The sequence below is a fragment of the Vigna angularis genome, chromosome 7 (assembly GCF_016808095.1).
Source record: "Vigna angularis cultivar LongXiaoDou No.4 chromosome 7, ASM1680809v1, whole genome shotgun sequence".
NCBI lineage: Eukaryota > Viridiplantae > Streptophyta > Magnoliopsida > Fabales > Fabaceae > Vigna > Vigna angularis.
In genome coordinates, this window is record NC_068976.1 from 15,356,829 (window position 1) to 15,377,465 (window position 20,637).

The 20,637-nt window shown below is 29.5% G+C and overlaps 1 protein-coding gene across 2 annotated transcripts; it reads left to right on the forward strand.

The window, feature by feature from the left end:
- The first annotated feature begins 6,630 nt into the window (after nucleotides 1–6,630).
- On the forward strand, nucleotides 6,631–12,004 carry LOC108338304 (probable E3 ubiquitin-protein ligase RHG1A). 2 transcript variants are annotated; one of them, XM_017575099.2, is made up of 6 exons: nucleotides 6,631–7,079; nucleotides 8,228–9,967; nucleotides 10,396–10,446; nucleotides 11,143–11,241; nucleotides 11,332–11,472; nucleotides 11,564–12,004. In XM_017575099.2, exons 2-6 carry the CDS (start codon nucleotides 8,321–8,323, stop codon nucleotides 11,693–11,695), a joined length of 2,070 nt encoding a protein of 689 aa, XP_017430588.1. In that variant the 5' UTR covers nucleotides 6,631–7,079; nucleotides 8,228–8,320; the 3' UTR covers nucleotides 11,696–12,004. The 2 variants fall into 2 exon arrangements, with proteins under 2 accessions (XP_017430588.1, XP_017430589.1); XM_017575100.2 differs by having other exon boundaries at nucleotides 8,312–9,967.
- Nucleotides 12,005–20,637: the final 8,633 nt, after the last annotated feature.

The following is a 20,637-nucleotide window of genomic DNA, read 5'->3' on the forward strand; positions in this document are numbered from 1 at the left end:
CAATGGAGAGTTCTAAAATAAGTTTTAATGTCAGATTGAACACCAATTCGCTCAATTGATTTAGAATCCTCACTTCTCCAATTCAAAACCAAACCAAACAAGATAAGCACAATCCAACATTAGTTGCATCAACAACCCGATAACTCATAAAATATTTCACATATTTCAAATTAGATTTTAATGAACTAAAAGGCTAAACAAGTCTTAAATGATCCAAAAATAGATCCCAAACATCAAGTTTCTTCCCGAACTAACTCCTCTAGAATTTAACCTGTCAAAACTCCAAAATTTGATCCAAAACTAGTAAAAACTCTCACCTTTCACTACCTCAAGGTTAAACAACAGTTCTTAACCAATTATAACTTATAATAGCTCAAGTGATCCAAACAAGCAATATACAACAAGCATTCATGGCAATAATCTCCCAATATTAGATATCACACATGTAGATCAAGTTCAAGCAATTATACCACAACACAACAGAATCTCAACAAGCTAAATCTCTTTAATCAAACTCCAACATACCAATTCAAATTATCAAAGCATTAACACAACAGAAAAAATGTATAATTAAAGTTTCTCTTACCCGATATGAGCTTAAATCGCTCAAAAGGACCGTCACTTCTTCGGTTCAAAGAGTTCTGTATGAACCTACCAACCACAGAATCATTATCAGGGTACGCGATTAGAACCACTGATCAACATAAAATATAACTAAGAGGACACATGCAGCACACAAATCCTCACATGCATGGAAGATATGTATAACTTCAAGAAAAAAAAGTAGAAACTAACTTACTCTTTTAAGAAAACTGATAGGCTAGATTAGAAAACTTTGTCATAGTAATCACTTTGACACTCTCTGATCTTCAAACAGAAGACCCAACGGGTATAATATCTAGAGAGAAATAAGAACTCTAGAGGAAACGATTTTTAAAGAGACAGTATAACTTGAAATAATGAAACTTATCTTATAAGACTTTTATTTATGTTTTAAACTTTTAACATTAAAATATTTGAGTCTCGTTACTTAATCATTCTACTAAAAGACGATTTTATGAATTCTTACACTAATTACATGTTAATGTATTTAATTTTATGTTTTATAAACACAATGCCTACCTCAAATTCAAACATAATTAACAAAATTAAAGTGTTTTACAGAAATTTTAATTGTGTTTTTTATTTAGTAAAAATGAAATGTGTTATTTCTTCTTTTTATTATTATTTATTAAAAATTTCATATAAAAATAAATCTTTATTTTATACACTAATTTTTATAAAAATGAATTTAACTTAAATTTCTTTTTAATATGGTATTAAAATCTATTTTAATATATAGGTGAAGACAATCTTCATTGATAAAAATGGTTGGAGGAGATCACATATATTTATACTTATGAAGGGGATTCGTTTTTTTTAATCCTTTGTTTTCACTTTTATTTTTCAAATTATCGTTTTATTTAAATTTAACTGATTTTTTAAATTTAACTATTCTTTAAAAAAGTAACTATTGTTTGAAATTAAACAAATAAAAATTATCTACAAAATAAATAAAAGTTATTTTTATTGTAAAATTTATTTATATTTATTTTTATAATAACAATTTTATTATTTTTTTTGTCAGCATATGTTTTCATTAGTATTAACTAAAACATATCAATTTTATTGTATACAAGTAACGACATATTTACCTTAAAAAGTCAATTTTACATCTTTCTTTTTATTATTATTTTTTAATGGGTAGTCTACACAGTTCCTAAGTTGAGATATTTTAATTTGCTGACAATTATAAGTCAAAGTATACAAATATTACATTCAGTTTCTTTTTTTTGTTAAAAAATAGAAATCAGCACAGATGCAGTGAAGTTATACCGGTATAGCCCTTCTATTTTTATCCAAATATCCCCGCTATAAAGTTTAATAAATTTTTAAATTTGGATTGAAATACTCAATTAGGCAAATATTTTGAAAATATTATTAACTGGATTTCAGTGCATATATATTTATTATGCATATTTAAAAAACAAACTTGTTTTTCTAGTGTATTTAATACAAATTTCTAAAGTCAAATTTAACTGTTGTTGTAATTAATTATACTGAAATTTGCTGCAAAGCAACATTTGAAGTAAAACCATCTTGCTTGTTTTTAAAGAAAAGAGGTTCATAATCAATAGGTTCAACCGTAATTTTTCTTTTTCCATTAGTTTATAATCAATATTTTGGTATTTTATTCCTTTTCATAATTCTATAAATCTGAAATTCCCATTAGTCTTCAATCTTGTGTTTTCCTTACATTCAATTATTTAAATTAATTTTTTATTAATATCAAAAAATAATTCGACTGGTCTAGAGTTCAAATAATAGACTAAACAAAACAAAAAAAACGTATAAAAATTAAAGATTAAAACAATGCGATTTTAAGAAAATTAAATTAAATTAAAAAATCAAAGAAAAAGTATGAATTATAAATCAATGAGAACTGAAATTATAATTCTGTATGATAATAATAGCAAAATTTGTTAATGATGCTCACTTTTTTTTATCTGTATATACAGCAAAACTATAATTATTTCATAACAATTGAAAATCAAATCCGAAAAAAAAATTCAGTTGGCCAAATATATACAATTTTTTTTTGTTCTGACCTTAGATTAATTATTGAGAAGAAAACGTATGCAACAATTACGTAGAATTTAAATAGTGATTCTAAAAGCAAATAGTTACAGACATATGTCATTTTTATTACAATAATCTGCATAAGGTTCCAGAAATGTCAGAATCATGAAAAACTTTAGATATTCCTTTGTGGATATCCATATTCCATTCATTTACTTAATGCTTCTGTTAGGTTTTCCTAATGCCATCACAAACCAAATGCTCAAAATCAAATTATATAATAAAATAGTTAGTGGCACTAGTCACACATGAAAAGTTTGGAAGGGTTAGAAAGATGATAAATAAACCTATTTATTAATTAATTATCTGGTAAAATATTATAATATTTTATTTCCAATAATACTTTTTTCTATCTTCTATGTTTAACTTATAAAAAATTTATAAATATATCACAGTATTATATGAAATACTTACTCAATATTAAATATTCCGATATACCTTTTAATAAACATATATATTAGTTAGTTAATTGATAATTTATCAGATATAACAAATATCAATATATCTTTTATCTGTTGACTTGTGAGTTAACAAATTTTCTAAAGGTGAATATCTTTTCGACTTTCAACAAATTACTTTACTTTCAAATCCGGAAAACTAAGCTCGGATTTCTCAAAGTATAATTTTATTTATTTACTTTAAATAAACAGTGTTTTTCATTTCTGTAAAAAAGATATATCATATTTGATTCTTTTATTAAGTAAGACATGAGAGTATATATATATATATATATATTATAACATCGAATATTATGTAAATATCTCTTCCAACTCTTAACGCGTATTTTAAATTCCAATTCACACATATGATAATTGGGATATTCTATATTATCGTTTCTCTAAAGTAAAAGAAAAATCAAACATATGATAATTGGGATATTCTAAATTATCGTTTTTTTAAAGTAAAAAAGAAAAATGTGTATGTAGAAAACACTTCAACAACATGCTAATGATAATAATGAAACGTATAATTAATTAATTTTATTTACTTTGTATTTATACAAATTTTACAAATTTTTATTTGAATGAGTTTGATTCACCTGATTAATTACTTGATTAACTTTATTTAATATTATGTTAATATGTATTAGCCCTTTACCTTAATTTAATCTATTTGCCAATATTAAAGATGTGGTGAATATGATAATGCTTTGATCGAATACATCTCAGTCCAGATAATAAAGATGTTTCCAAACGTATATAATAAATTAGTTCCTAGACTTGATATGGTATATGTTTAAATATTTATATAATCGTTATGATGTGGGTCTCAATTTCACTAATATATATATATATATATATATATATATATATATATATATATATATATATATATATATATATGTAATTTCTTTAAATTGTATTACTTTTACTACTAAATAACTTAACAATTTATTTCGTATTGAATAAAATATATATGTAAAAAATATAAGTATGTAAACACATACGTTTGTTATATATACCAAAATGAAAAAGATGACAAACAAATTTTAACATAAAAAATTAGGATAAGTATAATGAAATCTACAACTAATTTCAATTTTTGTTTTTTTTTTCTAGGGAACCATTGTTGTATGTAGCATGAATATAATAACACAAACTTAAATTAGTAACAGGATAAACTAGATGAGTACCATAGCAAAACTGCAAAGCACATCTAAGAAGAGAAAAGAAAGAAAAAAGTGAGAAAGATGAGGAAGTTGAGAAAAGAATAAAATAAAATGTCCCACAAAAGGAGCAATATGACATGTCTCTGATGGAGAAAGAAGAAAAAACTAGTTAAAGGAAGAAGAAAGAGGTTGTCTGTGGTGGTGGTGCTGCCATTACAAAGTTACCTTAAAGTTCATCTCTTCACCTTAATTTCATACATAAATTGCTTCTATGTACTCTTTAATCTTTACTATTAATATGATATTTGATATTTTATATAATCTTATCATGCATCACTCTTAATTAATATTTACTAGTATTGTGATATGATAATAACATGTAATATCTCTTAAAAAAACCTTAATGGATGAACAAAAATATATTATTTATCCATCAAACACAAATGCTATTAGGATACTAACAAAAGAATGTTTTATAAAAATAAAAAAATTAATAAGTACTAAAAGCAATAATTTTTGAATTTGAAATCATGAAAACAAAAGAATATTATGAGGACTAAAATCTAATTATCAACGGAAAAAAAAAACTTTTAAACATATTTACTCTATTTGAATTCTAAAGTCACAATTAGTTCATCAATGGACAATAAATGTTGCATTGATTTTTTAAACGTATCAATATAAATTAGTTAACTGATGACAAGTGTAATAATGTTACAAATTTAATATTATCAATAATTACTTCATTTATGATTTTATAGAAGTAACCTTGCCATTATTAATTCATTTATAATTTTTTATAAAATTAACCGCGCCATTATTAATTTATTTATGATTCCAAAAATTTAATTTGACCATTATTAATCCCAGTAAAATTATTAATATTACCAGTTAACATAAGTGAAATATTAATGTTTCATTTATGAAATACGAAAAAAGAAAAGTTAATTTTTATTTGGTAAAATTAATTTATCAAAAATTAATTTTTTTTGTTTAAATTTTTTTTTCCTATAAATTAACATGTTATTTGTTTGGTTGTGAAACATCATCAAAATCCATGCAACCACATTAGGGAAGCACATATTAACAGTTTGGCTAAGTTTCACCTAGAATTGTACCGACAGAAAATTTAGTGACCCTCCTAGGATGTTTCACATTTGGTCATTTTTATTTACTATTCATCTCTTCCAATTTCTTCACCCAACCAAAAGGAGTGGTATGAACATATCATTATCATGTGTGTGGGGAGAAAGACAAAACAACACCAACAAAAAAATAAGTCCATAAATAGTTAGTCAAAATTCATCCAAGCAAACACCAAGATTTTGGGCACAACAAATACAGAAAAGAAGGGAAAAATGCAAGTCTGGACCCCCAAGATATTATTACCAAAGCCACGTGCACCATTTTTTAATTCTAAATCAAATTCAACCAAAAGGAAAAAGAAACAGCATGTGAGAGTATAAATGTGAACGACATTGTAAAAGAGAAACGGTCATGGAGAAGTGGGTGCTTGGCGTGAAGGAGATGTAATGCAACAACAACCAAGATTATTAATATTATTATTATTATTATTTTGCTATGAATTTGTAAAAAATTAAAAATAACAGTGCAATAATAATGAAATTAATTAAAGTTTGAATTTTTCTTACCTTTAGAGTATACTAAGATTTTTGGAAGAAGTGGGGGCTGTGTTGGCGACACTATTCATTTATTAGCATTATGTTATTTTGTTGGGTTTGGAGACAGAAGGCAGAGGAAGATGATGCAATCGTTAATTTCATGAAGAAAAATCAGAAGAAAGAAGGACCCATTTTGGTAAGCTGCCAAACAGACACACCCTTTCAGCCTGTGGTCACCTTACCAATTACCCAGTGAAAAAGAAAGTAATAAATCACCAATTACCTTAATTAATTATTTTGTTTTCCATAAAGTTGATAATAAAAATAAAGACTTTTTTGTTTTTGTTATTCTTCATTGGCTTTTGTTTAATCTGTGTGAGGGGATGCATTGAACATACATACATTGCAAGAGAAGATGATGGTTTTGAAAAAATATATAAATTTAGAATAAATTTATTATCATAAAGTAAATTAATTACTGCTTTCTTTAATCTTAATAAACTGGATGACAGTAAAGAAGAGGGGGAGAGATATTATTTGATGAAGTCTTTTATAACAGTAACCATTGAGATTATCTATAATCATGACGATCAGATAATATAATAAGTGGTAATAATTTTTTATTTAAGATTTTCTGTTTTATTTGTTTATACTATTTATTTTGTGTGTGGGTGAATAGTGATGAATAATAGTAAAATGGTGAAATTGATTTTGGAATGGAAGCTGCTGTGTGTCTGTCTCCACCACCACCAAGGCTATGACTTTTGCATACACTCTCTCATCTATTGGGCAACTTTTATTTTATTTTATTTTATTTCCTAAATTGAAGATTACTGCTCCTCTTTAATCTCTCCTCACAAATTTTCATTTTTCCTATCTCATAATTTTTTGATATCATTTCTTCATCCTCCACCAAGAGCAACAACACCGTTTCTTCTCTTCTTCTTTCTTCTTCCCCTTTCCATTTCTCAGTTCTTGTTCTTATCCCTCTTTGTTTTTTTTTTTTTCACCTCAAGTGTGGAAACGGGAAAGAATAAACAAATCCAATAAAAAAAGAAAAAAAAAGCATCCACAACAAAACATGGGGTGGGGTGCTTTCTTTGCTTATTCTCTCAATTAGTCATCCTATGATTTTTCCCCCTTAGATCGGCGTTGTTTCATTTTCTTCTGTAAGTTTCCTGCACCCTTTTCTTCAATCTCCTTTGGTCTGATCACTCTGTGGTTTTCTGGGATTCAAAACCTATCAAGTTTGAATTTTTCTGGGTTTTTTAAAATGTTTTTGGGGTTTGATTGGAGTATTCAGCCTTCTCCCAATGTTTTTGGGCTGGGTAAATGGTCACCTAACGTTTCACTGCTTTTCCTCCCCTCTGACAAGCTGTATTGGTTTTTGTTGGGTGTTGATATGTTTTAATCCAGCCCTGTTTTGAAACGTTGCAAAAGTTTTGCTGATCTCCGAAAATTTTCATTTTTTTTGTTTTTCTTTTCTGTCTTGTTCATCATGTTCTGTAAAAAGGAGTTGACTTTATTGTTATTCTTGGGGGTATGGTCTTCTTTCTCTGCTGGGTGGATAATTTTCTGAGGTGTTAATCAATTGGTAATGCTGCATTATTGGGTTCTGTACTGTAGGGTTCCTTAGCTGATGAAAGAGGTGTTTGAGTTGTGAGGGTTGGTGCTTGTGGTTTTCGAAAAATACTCTCCTTGTTCTCCACCCCTGGCTTAGTGTTTGGGAAGTTTAGTTTTACATTGATTCATAAAAAAGTGTTTTCATCTCATTGGTTTGTGCTATGATGTAAAATCTGTGTGCACAACAAATGAGCTAATCTGTTGTCAACTATTGCTGTTGATGCATTAAACAAATATATATGATTGCCTATTAGGTGGGTAAGTCCTCTGCCTAATTGGTGGGTTCAACCTTCCCCCATTATGGTTTCAGTCTTTCAGCTTTGAACAGATACTACCTAATGTGTCTGGAGATTGATAGGAATCTGGTATGCTATCCACCTGATGGATTTCAGTGCTAGTTTATCAAGGGAATGAACACAGAGCTCAAGCCCTGCTGCCACTGCAATTTTAAGTTTACTAGTAGATATGCAATCGTGACCGTGGTGCATTATAGAGAAAATGGGAGCTTTCAAGAAGCTTAGGATAACTGTTGCTTTTAGAGTTTTAGTGACATTATGCATTTGGAAATAATTATCTGAACCTAAGTTGCCAACATTGATCACCGTTTGATGTGATTTTTACAGCATTTTACATGAAGCTAATTGGAAATGTCCATTTTCAGTGCCTAATGTTCACTTTCTTTCTTGTTGGACAGATTTGCTGAGCTGAGTGTGTGACGTGCTTTTTCATCTAGGATTCTTCTCGTATAGTTAACTTTTTTTGTGTTTGGAAACTTCAGATATCTTCAATGCAAGGGCAGAGAGGTACAATTGGTTCCTTGCAAGAAACCATAGAATTTGATACATCAAGTACTGCTGCAGTTGATCAACATATTTTCTGGAACAATATGCGAAATCCCGCAGAAAACCATTTTGCACTTCCCCCCAGTGATTTGAACCCGTCTTACGCAAATCCTATAAACCATGAATGGCAGAACCTAAGTGGATGGAGCTTAGGTGAGCCAAGTTCCAGCAATACTCAGAATGAGGTTACTAACAATGAGCAGAAAGGAGAGCTAGGATTATCATCTTCAATAAGTTCTGGTGCTATAGCTGGTCCAAGACTTGAAGAAAGGCGCTTTGAACCAAACAATACTTTTCCGTTGGACAATGTCAATACAAGTTCCATGTATATGCGCAGCTCCAATTCTCACTTGGTGCCTCAGAATCTCAACCTAAATGCAAGCTTAGCAGATAGTGGCACTGATAATGGCTTTCGTGTGGAACATCCTCCTAACTTGAACAAGTCTAGTGGACCGGTAAACGAGCATATTCAACCTTCAATTGGTTCTAGTCCGTTTCTGCTTCCTTCTGGCACTAATGGCTTTTTGGTTGAGGATACTGATGGTAGGCCTGGTTGTTCGCTGGACACACGCCGTGTATCATGTAAAAGAAAGGCTGTTGAACGAAGTGTAGGGCAATCTTCAGGTGGTGGAAGTTCTAGCTATAGTCAGCATACAGATGGTAATACTTGGAACACTCTTCCTACTCAGGATTATGTAGGAAGCAGTTTTAACAGATCTGCCTCAACAGAACAGGTGAATGCGAGACTCGGTCTGAGTACTGGGGATGGAGCCGCTGAGAGCATTCCTTGGTCAAATGTTGCAGGAAGCTCAGAAAGCTTCCACAGAAATTTTCGTGTGAGGATAAATCCTTCAAGTCAACAAATTTCGGTTCCACCCCCTGCAATCTCAAGTGGGAGTGTTCTTAGGAATTCTGGTGTCTCTTCGTCCTCTCCAATGTTGCAACGGTTTCATTCTGTTGATAATTCTCTGGACTTGAGGTCAGCACCACCTGTCGTTGATACTATGGTTCCCCAAAGCCAGCCACTTGTTATTCATGTTCCAGCTTTACCAAGGAATGTGCAGCCATTCAGGTGGAATGGAGGTTCCAGCTCAGCCAACAATCATCCTTCAAACACAGTCATATGTGCAGATAGAAATAATTTGCCAAACGAGGAAGCAAGTTCAAGAAGTGTGCCGAGAAACATTGTAGAATACCCTATGTTTGTGCCTGCAACCAATTTAAGAAATGTGGTTAGAAATCCCGCTAGAGCTTCAAATAGTGCAAATTTAAGTATCCCAGGAAATGTTGGTTCTTCATCGAGGGCAGGCTCAAATTCAGCTGTCAACCCTCCGTCTGCTCCGGCGTGGGTTTCTCGCCCTAATCCTCAGCAGTATCCTCGCAGGTTATCCGAGTATGTTCGTCGGTCCTTGTTTTCTCCTGGTTTGGAAGCTGCTGGAAGTTCAAGCAACAATTATGCTTCCTTCCGTGGCCCATCTACTTCATCTGGGGTAAACCCATTTGAGAGGCAAGGTGATAGTGAATTTGGAATTCAGTATTCATTACGATCTTTGGCTGCTGGTGGTGAAGGAAGTAGTAGACTTGTATCTGAGGTATGAACAATGTACTCGGCTCTTCTCTTGCATATTATTGTGCAGTTTTAACTGCTGGAAAATATTGTTTCTTTATTATAATTCTTGGATGTGTGTATGGAGGCATCTCAGATATCAGCCTATTTTTCTTTTATTTGAAAATTTTACTTTTTTTTTATTGAAAATAAATATTCGATCTTGGGCTCAGGCCTTATGGTTTATCTTGGGCACGGTTTTGAATTTAACAATTTATAATGATTTATAGTAAGCAGAATATGAAGTCTAAGAGAAAGTATGTCAGATTTTACTCCTAACATTTCTCAATAATCACACTTTGGCTAAACGATGACAATTTCCAAGCTCTGTTATTGCTACCCTTCTGAGTTGCAGTATTTTTGCCATCTTTTACGAATAATTGTTCTCTTGGACTTACATTTGCTTTTGTGCAGCTCCGCAATGTATTGGGCCTCATGCGTAGGGGTGGGAACCTACGATTTGAGGTTAGTTTTATTTCAAATTAATGATATATATTGACAAGCACTGATATTGAGTAAAGCTTTCTTGGCTCCATTTTCAACTTCTGTTAACAGTTGCACAGTTGCTTCAAACTGGTTCAATTTCTGTATATGTTTACTTGTCCTATTTGATTTTTTATCATTGTTAAGATATTTTTCTGTTCATATCCGATGAAACTTTAGAAAACAAACTTTTGTAATGAGAAAAAAGCTATTGTATATGCAAACAGAATTGAATCCTGGTGTAAAGTACTTGAGGGTTTCTATAGAAATTGTATTTGTATACTTTGTTCTTGCATAGAAAATAAGCCTGAGTTTTCCTATATGAAATTCTGTTATGTAATCTGTCGTGATCTCAGTGTGCTTATGTTCTTTTAGAATGTTGCTTGGAATCCAAGAAATATTAGGGTGTTCAACTTATGTTGAGGCCATGAAATCTAGTTGTGGAGTTAGGTGTCTTGCAAAACATGATAAAAGATCTAGTGTTATGTTTCTTGTCGAAGAGTTGGGGAGTATGGAAATGGAAACTGCTTAGGGTGTATTTGAAATTTATATATTTCAATGGATTTTGCTTTGATCTGTGGAAATCACATCTGCAACCGACATCAACAAGTTGTGTTTGGGCTCTTTGAACTGATACTAAGCTAGTGTTGTAAGAGGTTTGGTTTGGTTTTATGACAGGATGTTATGATCCTCGACCATTCAGTGTTCGCTGGAATTGCTGATATGCATGATCGACACAGGGATATGCGACTTGATGTTGATAACATGTCTTACGAGGTAAACACTTGTTTCAAACTACTCCTGTGTGTCGTTTAGTTCCTTTGTTGATGAGAGATTGTTATTGTGTAACACTTATGAATGTAACAGGAGCTACTTGCTTTGGAAGAACGCATTGGAAATGTGAGCACTGGCTTGAGTGAGGAGACCGTATTGAAACACATGAAAAATAAGAAGTATTCAGCTGAACCAGGTTCTCAGCAGGAGGCAGAACCATGTTGTGTTTGTCAGGTAAACTTTGCATGTTCATGTTATAAACTATGATGTTTTTGTTCCATGCATGGTTTTGCACATTGAAACTTGAGTGTTGTGTTATGTGCAGGAGGAGTACAAAGATGGAGATGATTTAGGATCACTGGATTGTGGGCATGATTACCATACCGAATGTATTAAGCAGTGGCTAATGCATAAGAATTTGTGTCCCATTTGTAAGACAACAGGGTTGGCAACATGAGACTTGTATCAAAACATTTTAGCTTAGAAGATGAACATTGAGTTAGGTCAAGGAAAGTGGCACAATTAATCAGAATTTTCTGCTGAATTGTAGCTGAAGTCTCTGGTGCAATGCTGCTTTCTAAATGGCCCATCTTCTTAAGCCTTAGCCAAATTTCTTATTATCATTTTTTGTTTATTTGTAGAAGAAGCCAATGATCTCCGGTTAAAGTGACACATGAGATGATTGGTGTGGATAAAGGAACATTTCTTAACTGTAGTTTACAAGGCTTGTTTTTATACATTTATGAAATTTTTTACACATTGCTCATATTGTTTTGCTTTTCTTTCAGTTTATGATGTGATTGATCTATGGATTCAAGGTAAATGATTAAATGTGAAATACCAATCTTGCATTGTGTTTTTTAAAGTAATTTATTTGTGTCAGATTTGATCTGTGGTTGGAAGAGTTTATCTGCATTTTATCTTATGCAAGTGAAAGAGTTTATGGGAAAATATTGTATCTTTATGAGATGTTTTCACCTTGTTGTAGGAAGTTCTTTAAAATGCTTTATGAAAATAGATTGTAGTTTATGTAAAAATAGTTTTATCTTATTATCTATTTTATTATTTGTGAAAAAATATTATTTTTCCATAGGAGTAATCTAAATCAGTTAAATTCAATGCACTGAGAACTAAAAACATTGATTTATTGAAAGGTACGAATATTTTATTGGACTGGACTGGATTTCGGTATTGGTTTTGAGGACCAATCCAATTTAAATTGAACTTGTGTATATGTTAATGAAATATTCTTTTTACTATTTGTTTTTTATAAATATTAAATATTTATAACTTACATTATCATAATTTATTTTATTATATTTATTAAATATTTTATTGAACTATCCAAGTCCTATGAAGGCTTATTGATCATTTTTTACTAACAAGAAATCTCAACAAATGAAATAATTATTCGATTTTCTTTTAATACCCTCGTACTAGTAAATATTATTTATCTATAAACCTAAATGCGCATAGTGCATAATTTTAATTTAATGATTTAATAATTATTCAAATTTTAATAATTATACAAGTTCTAAATCGTTTGTGTTTAAATTACATTGATGGAAGGGTACTTTTAAATTATTTTGAAAATATTAACGACAACAGATCTTTTAGGTGAACTTTTTCTTAAATATTTTTAAGAATTAGTATACACATATAATAAAATAAAATAACATAAACTATATGAGAGAATTTTATAGATGAGACTATAGATAAATTGAACTTTTTAAAATATAACTAACAGGATGAACGAAACATTGAAGTAGAGGACCTTTTCAATAACTTAACCTCCTTTTTTTTTGTAATTTCAATTCATAATTATTAAAAAACAGCAATTCAAGCATCAATTCGTAACTTTTTGAACAACTTTGTGAGAAGAATTGTCCACGCACTATTTGAATTCAGTAATTTTTCATCAAAATCATTTTTATGGTACAATTCTCAACAAATTGCAATTTTGTTTCCTTGTATGTTTTATATGTGACTTTTATAACATCCTAAATTTTATTTTAATTTAACTTGGTAAAAATTAAAATAGGTTAAGTTAGTAATATATATATATATATATATTCATATTTAAAATTGTAACATCCCAAAATTATACAGTCATCAACTATATACTTAGAATAATCACATATATTAATAACTCAAAACAGTTTTAAAGAAAAGAAAATTAAAAGACGAAAAATGGCCGAACGACCTACCATGCATATAATTGAACGAGCGTTTACAAAACAAAAGAGGACGAAAAGTTTACAAAAAGGCTATTGCCGAACGTCCTAATATTTACAAGGGCAAAAGAACGCTCGCTCACGGACGCTCGCTAGTCTAACAATTATGGCTAAAACCGAACGCTCTCACTGTTCGGCCTTCACTTCCACTTCTACAAGGTTGGCGTCCTCCAAATTTTCTTCTTCCAGCGTTTCTTCCAGTAACGCCTCACCATCTGCTCACATCCACATGGATGATCATTGCATAGACAAGACGGAGGTTCAAGGACGAACGACAACACAAAGAAATAACACAGGGTAAGCTTATTGAATTTAATTCAAGCCAATGCATACATTTCATATATACTAAATACAGCAAGTAAGTTCACAACATATTCATTCAATTCATACGTAAATGTCATCTAAAAATCCTGATACTAGACGACCGTCCGGACTGTATAAATTCTGTGTAGCTACGACGTCCATGCACCCAGGTGTGATAGCTGGAATACTCGTCAGCAGCCACCTGAGGTTAGTCTGTTCTGTCCAAGTTACAGTTATGGACTAAGACCTCCTGCCATTCCCACGCATGACATACTCCTCTCTACTTGAGAACGAGCACTCACGGAATATCAGGATGACCCGCCAGCTAAGCTTGCCACATTCATACTTTACAAATCTCAATTTCCAACCAAGAGTCGTTCCACCCTGGAACGCTCGTTCAAAATCAAAAATCATAATTTCAGTTCTCATAGTGGTCGCACATCTTAATTTATCTTCTTGAATACATTTTCATTCTATGTTCCACTTTCTTAAAAAGACGAACGTTCACTCTTCTTCATAATGAGGACGAACGTCGAGGGCGAGACCAAGAAAGAATTATTGAATTAGTTAAATGAACTAACTCTAGTACAATCGGAAAAATACTTAGAATAATTTAAGTTTAATGACTCTGGAACGAATCCAATGGATAGATACCTCACCAGTTGGTTGAATAAAATAAACCGAACACAATTTAATTCAGGGGACGAACCGCCAGTAATTGTCCGAGCGCGAAAGTAGACGTTTAATAATTAATTTGGACGAACGTCACTAAATAAATTGGACGAACGCTATTCAAATTTTAGGACAAACGCATATGGGAATTCAGGACGAGCGCTATCCTCGCTCATTATAATTTACGGAAATGGACGAGCGTTCGGTCTGAGACCGAGCGCCACTTAGGACGAACGCTCATTTCAATGTCGAGCGCTATTAAGAACGAACGCTCAGTGTAAGACCGAGCGCTACTTAAGACGAACACTCAGTGTAAGACCGAGCGCTACTTAAGACGAACGCTCAGTGTAAGACCGAGCGCTGTTTGGACGAACGCTCAAATAGCATTTCAAAGGAAGACGCTCGCTCTAAGACACAACCTTTTTCCGTATGAAGGAATCTCACTCTAAGTCATTTTTAAAAAGGAACCGAACGGTATATGACCGTACGATGACGAACGTTCATTTTCATATGATTTTCATATTTACATTACACATACAGTAACCATATTTTCCAGTATACTTACATTCATTTAATCATATCATAACATATCTCATACTTCTCAAGCGTTGAATTAAAAATCATATCCAATCATCCAATACCAAGATCATACGACATACAACTTTACAGATTCATTCATATACTCAAGCATACAATTCTCAGTACATACATGCATCACTTTTTCATATATTATCTCATAATCATAATCATATTTTCAAACTTCACACCCGCACATGCAGTACAGAGATCACATGAATTAAATCTAATAAGCTTCCCTTACCCGGATTGCGCGTTCGTTCTTCAAAAGGAAAACCCGATTCCAGTATAAACTCTTCTACCCTTTACGTTCCAACCCAAACTCCTTAAACTAAAACTACAGAAAATCAACATTGGTTCAGAGAAGGTGCATGCAGTTCAAAACGAGGCTTGCATGAGGATAATGAAGAGCAGTTAAGGACGTGAAACTTACCCGTTTCAGAATCCAAAACTGTTCGGTTTGATGGAAAGCTCACGGTGCAGGGATGTTTTCTCATGGTGCTGAAACGTGAACGGAGCAAAGGATGGTGAGTTACAGAAGAGAGAAGAAGAAAGGTTTTAGAGAGAAGATGGAGAATTTAGGAGATCAGAAATTTGGGGAAGAAGATGAAGCGTTCAGAGGAATGGGAAGAGTTTTCCAGAGAAATTAATTTCTCTTCCCACGTAGGACAATTGTCCATCCGCATGCTGCCACTTGGATCCCACTATCATTTAGAACGTTCCCTAGTGACACTTGTCAGCATGCATGCAGCGTGAGTGTGAGTGCGTTTTAATGGAAGGGTGTGCGTGTCACGGTGCATTAATGAGAGCACAGTGGTGACTCAGCGGAGTAATTATTGGGGCGTGACAAAAATTAATTATAACAAAGGAATATTTTGATATTGTAACAATCCAAAATACTTATAAATATACTACAGACAATTTTATTTTATATTTAATAGTCATTGACCATTTTACATAATCACATACTCATATACTCATAGGTACATTATATATGAAAGTTAAATAAAAAAAACATATCCATATATGTCTAAGAAGTTCTATATTATTCATATGTCTAATATAAAATACATATTTTATTTACATATAATATAATATAATATTCAAATTCCACATTTTTAGTATTATTAATTACATGTTCATCTACATTATCCTCTGTTCATTTATAATATATTTATATAATCATTCCATTAAACAAAACACAAAACAAAATAAAAATGCAAGGATAAAAAATAATCATATATTTCATATCATATCAACAAAGTTGCAATCACATATAAATAATTAAACTCATTATTCAACGTTAAATACAAATAAACTTATAAGACTCTAATTTCGAAGACGGATACATATGATATCTATACGATATCGATGTTCTCGTAAAGTCTTACATTTATTAAAAACTTTTAATATAATAGATTCAACTTCATCAATAACAGTCTTTTTCTCCCAATATCACCATCCTTATCATAAAACCACCATGACATGGTTAGCTCAATTTCATTCTTTAAGTCATAATATTATTTCATACATATTGCTTAAATATTGTTTTGTATATATAAGCATTAGAATTTAGTAAAGACAAGAAGACTTCACCTTGGAACTCCTACACCAATGTATACATTACACTATACAATATAAGCATTTCTCCTTAGAAATATCCATATCCATATAATTAATCAAAAATATATCAATACAATAATTGTTGGTATTTCTCAGTCACACAACACAATTTAATTTCAAAGCAACTAATATATCCAAAAATAAAAAGTTTTATTTAGGTATTACGCCTTCTAACCTCCGTGCAATAGCCTTTACTTATCCCTTTCACCTAACAATTTCAGAACTTATAAACCATGTTCTTTTGATTCTTCAAATTACAAAGCTCACATCGAAATTTATAAATACAAGTTTAAAGTACAGAGATAGGTGATTGAATTGATTACACATTAACTTCTGAACTTGTCGAATCTTTACTTACTTTGGCATCCTTCTACAAGTAACCTCATAGTTTGACCAAACGGTGTAAAAAATGATCCGGTAGCAAAGCCAAAGATCAGGACACTCAGAGTTTAATAAATATATAACCTCGACCCCATAACTGAAACAAAAATCATTTGAAAAACTATAAGTTCTTTTACTTAAAAAAATGTATTTGAAGTCATTAAAAATATGTATTTTCTTTTGTTTTAAAAAACTGTAATTCAAATATTAAAATTTAAAAATTACAAGTGTCACTTTAGACATACATTTTTAATATTTTAAAAAAATTATATATTTAAAATAGGGATGTTTTTTTTATTGAAATTAAAATTTAAAAATTAAATTATTTTCAATATTTAGATAAAGTAATTTGATATATAAATTCTAAAAAATAATTTTAATTTATATATATTTATTTTAATTAGGCTTAATTACTAATTTTGTCTTATTTAAAAAAAATAAAATTTTTCAATTTAAAAGACAATTTGGACTCAATTGAGTTAAAATTTTAAATATACAAACTTAATTAAATACAAAACATTATCACGTGGTATTGATATTAACACTGATACATGTCACTGACACTAATATATACCAATGATACTGTCATATAACATTAACACGGTGACAACAAAAACAATTTAAAAGTAACTGAAAATAATTAAAAAAATAAAAATACTGTAAACTAACAAATAACATTAAAAAGATGGCATTAACATCAATAAACTTAATTGAATAATTTAAAAGAAATCTAAAACTTAAATGGACAAAAAAGAGAGAGGACCAAATAAAAAATTGAAACAAAAATTAAAACCAAATAAGAATTATAGTCTAAATATTATGATGCATATACCCATCTCATCAACAAACAAATAATTAAATATACCACAAATATTTATTAAAAATATTCATTTAATATTACCAAATTTTATGTTATTCCTTAACAATATGACAATCCACCACAACTTCTTTCCGATATATCACCTATTACAATTTGTAACAAATTTTAATTTTTAAACTCTTTCAAATCTTATATTAATTCAACAAATTACTTTGATCCACTTAAAAAAAATAAAAAGTAATTATAATATATATTAAATATAATATTTGTTTTATAAAATCAATTAGAATTCATTTAAATCATGAAATCAACTAGAAGTAAGCAAGTTAAATTTATATTGCAATTTATTTGATTTGATCTTTTACCCTTTTACAAGTTTTGTGTTCTTGATAACAAACACGTTTTGGGACGTCTAGTTGTAGGGGTGCTGAATTTGGAAATTTGAGAGAAGACATTTCCAAAAGTAGCCTCGGGAATTGCACTTTTTTGTCTCTCTAATTAATTGGTTGGATAAGCGGTGAAGATTACTATGACGTCTTTTGACTTTCTCTCCCTCGCTTTTCTCTTTAATTTTTAAACATTATAATTTTCATCAAATCCTTTATATTATTTCTTGTTTTCAATTCAATCGTGAACATGGCATAATTATTCGAGACCCATTCAAATAATTCAATTGATTAAAATATAAATAAAATTAATAATTGAATCAAAATTACATATTTTAAAACGTAAAAGATCAAGCCTACAGATTGCGTAAATTTGAGAGATTAAATTATACTGAAACCTTATTTATCGTTTTCTTTGTTTTAAATTTACGAAAAATGTTTATTTGAGTATCCGTATGCCAATTTATGGTAGATAGATATAAATAAATAAAATTATGCATAATTGATAAAAGATGATTAAAATAAAAATGTGATAAATATATGAGAAATGAAAATTACAAATTGAATAAAATAGAGAGGCTCAAATTGTATTTTTTTTCGTTCTTTTAAATTTATGAAAAATGATTATAAAGATAAAAAGGAAAAAAATCCGATAAGACACAAATAAAAAGATACAAAATGTGATAAATGTCTAGTGTAATAATTTATTCAACACTATTTTTATTTCTTTAGTATTTTGATATGTAATAAGAGACCCAAAATAAAATCATTGTATAAATTACAAGTAATTATTATAAAATTTTAATAATAATAATAATAGTAACAACATAACAATAATCCTTCCATTTGATATATACGGATAGTTTTATTTTATTTTTAATTATATTTTAAAATAATAATACAAAATTTGCAATAATATGTCGGTTTAAAAAATACAGAAATCAGAAAAAAAAAAGTTAAAAACATAATGGGAGAAAATGAAACAAACAAGAAACTCACTAACATGTCTGTTGGGAATAACTCCTCTGTAAATAAAAAAAATAGTTACTATACAATTCAAATTTAATAATTTAAAATGTTTAACTATAAATACAACTTCTTTTTATCACTTCAATATAACGTATATAACAAATAAAATTAAAAAAAGAAACAGCAATAAATATAACTTTTTTTATAAAAAATTATAAAACAACATAATCATGACAGCTATATTTTACTACTAGTACTAATAATAATAATAATAATTACTATTATTATTATTATTATTATTATTATTATTATTATTATTATTATTGAGTGGTAGTTGTTTACGTTATTTTTCACTATAGATAACCAGTGTAATTGTTACAAAGGAAAAGTATAATATGAATCATTGTAGAAATAGTATAATATAATATTTATAAAGTTTAAATTTCCCAAAATAATTAAATATTTTTTGGTATGATGATTGAATTGGTTTTCTCTTTCTTTATTCTGATCAATTTGTGAACTGTCTCGCAGGTCTTAAGTATTGCAATCTCACAGGTCAAACTATTTAAACAGCTGATAAAATTCAACACGGAAATATAAAATAACAATAAAAAAATAAACTCTTTCAGATACTGTAATAAATAATTAATTATCATCTACGATAAAATATTTAGCAGACTACCAAAATAAATTATTAATTATTTTTCAAAATAAACATTTCATTTTTTTTGTCATTAGAAATCACAAGCCAAGATTTTTCCGTTGATAGAAGTTTGAATTTATGTTATCATATTACATAATTAAACTCTTTTACATATAGAACATAACTCAATCATCAACATAAATACTCAGTGTTTTTATTTAGTTTTAAAACCAAAATGAAACAAATTCTATTTTTCACTCATTATTATTGCAAATATATTTATTATATCAACTAGTAAATGAATTTAAAATAAAATGATATAAAAGTCAGTAATTTTTTAGTTATAATAAAGAATTCAGTATAAATTAAGATAAAGTAACAAAGTTAGTGGCTGATATAGAATTTTAATGTCCTAACAAGATAAAAGGAGAATACGTTTAGCTTGTTTTAACATCAATTATTGTTCAAAGACTAAACAATAATAATAATAATAATGATAAGTAATTACGCTTAGAAATTCTTTCAATATTTTAAAATTTTAAAATTTTAAAATTCAGTTAAAACTCCTTATCTTGATTGCCTAATGAGACACTACAAACATATTTAGCCGTCTTAATTACAAATTATGATTAAACTTTAAGAGAAGTAGATGTTATTGTTTTTTTTTCATATGATTTTATTTATTTATCTATTTTCTTATAAATTAAATTACATTTTTTATTCTCACTTATTTTCACTATATTAGATAACTAATTATTTAATCTATAGATCTATATTTTCTCAAGTGATTTC

Excerpts from the sequence above, each read along its gene's own strand:
- LOC108338304 (XM_017575099.2), top strand. The coding sequence starts at position 8,321 with ATGCAAGGGCAGAGAGGTACAATTGGTTCCTTGCAAGAAACCATAGAA. Across the intron at positions 9,968-10,395 it reads GTAGTAGACTTGTATCTGAG|CTCCGCAATGTATTGGGCCT; the intron begins GTATGAACAATG and ends GCTTTTGTGCAG. Across the intron at positions 11,473-11,563 it reads AACCATGTTGTGTTTGTCAG|GAGGAGTACAAAGATGGAGA; the intron begins GTAAACTTTGCA and ends TGTTATGTGCAG.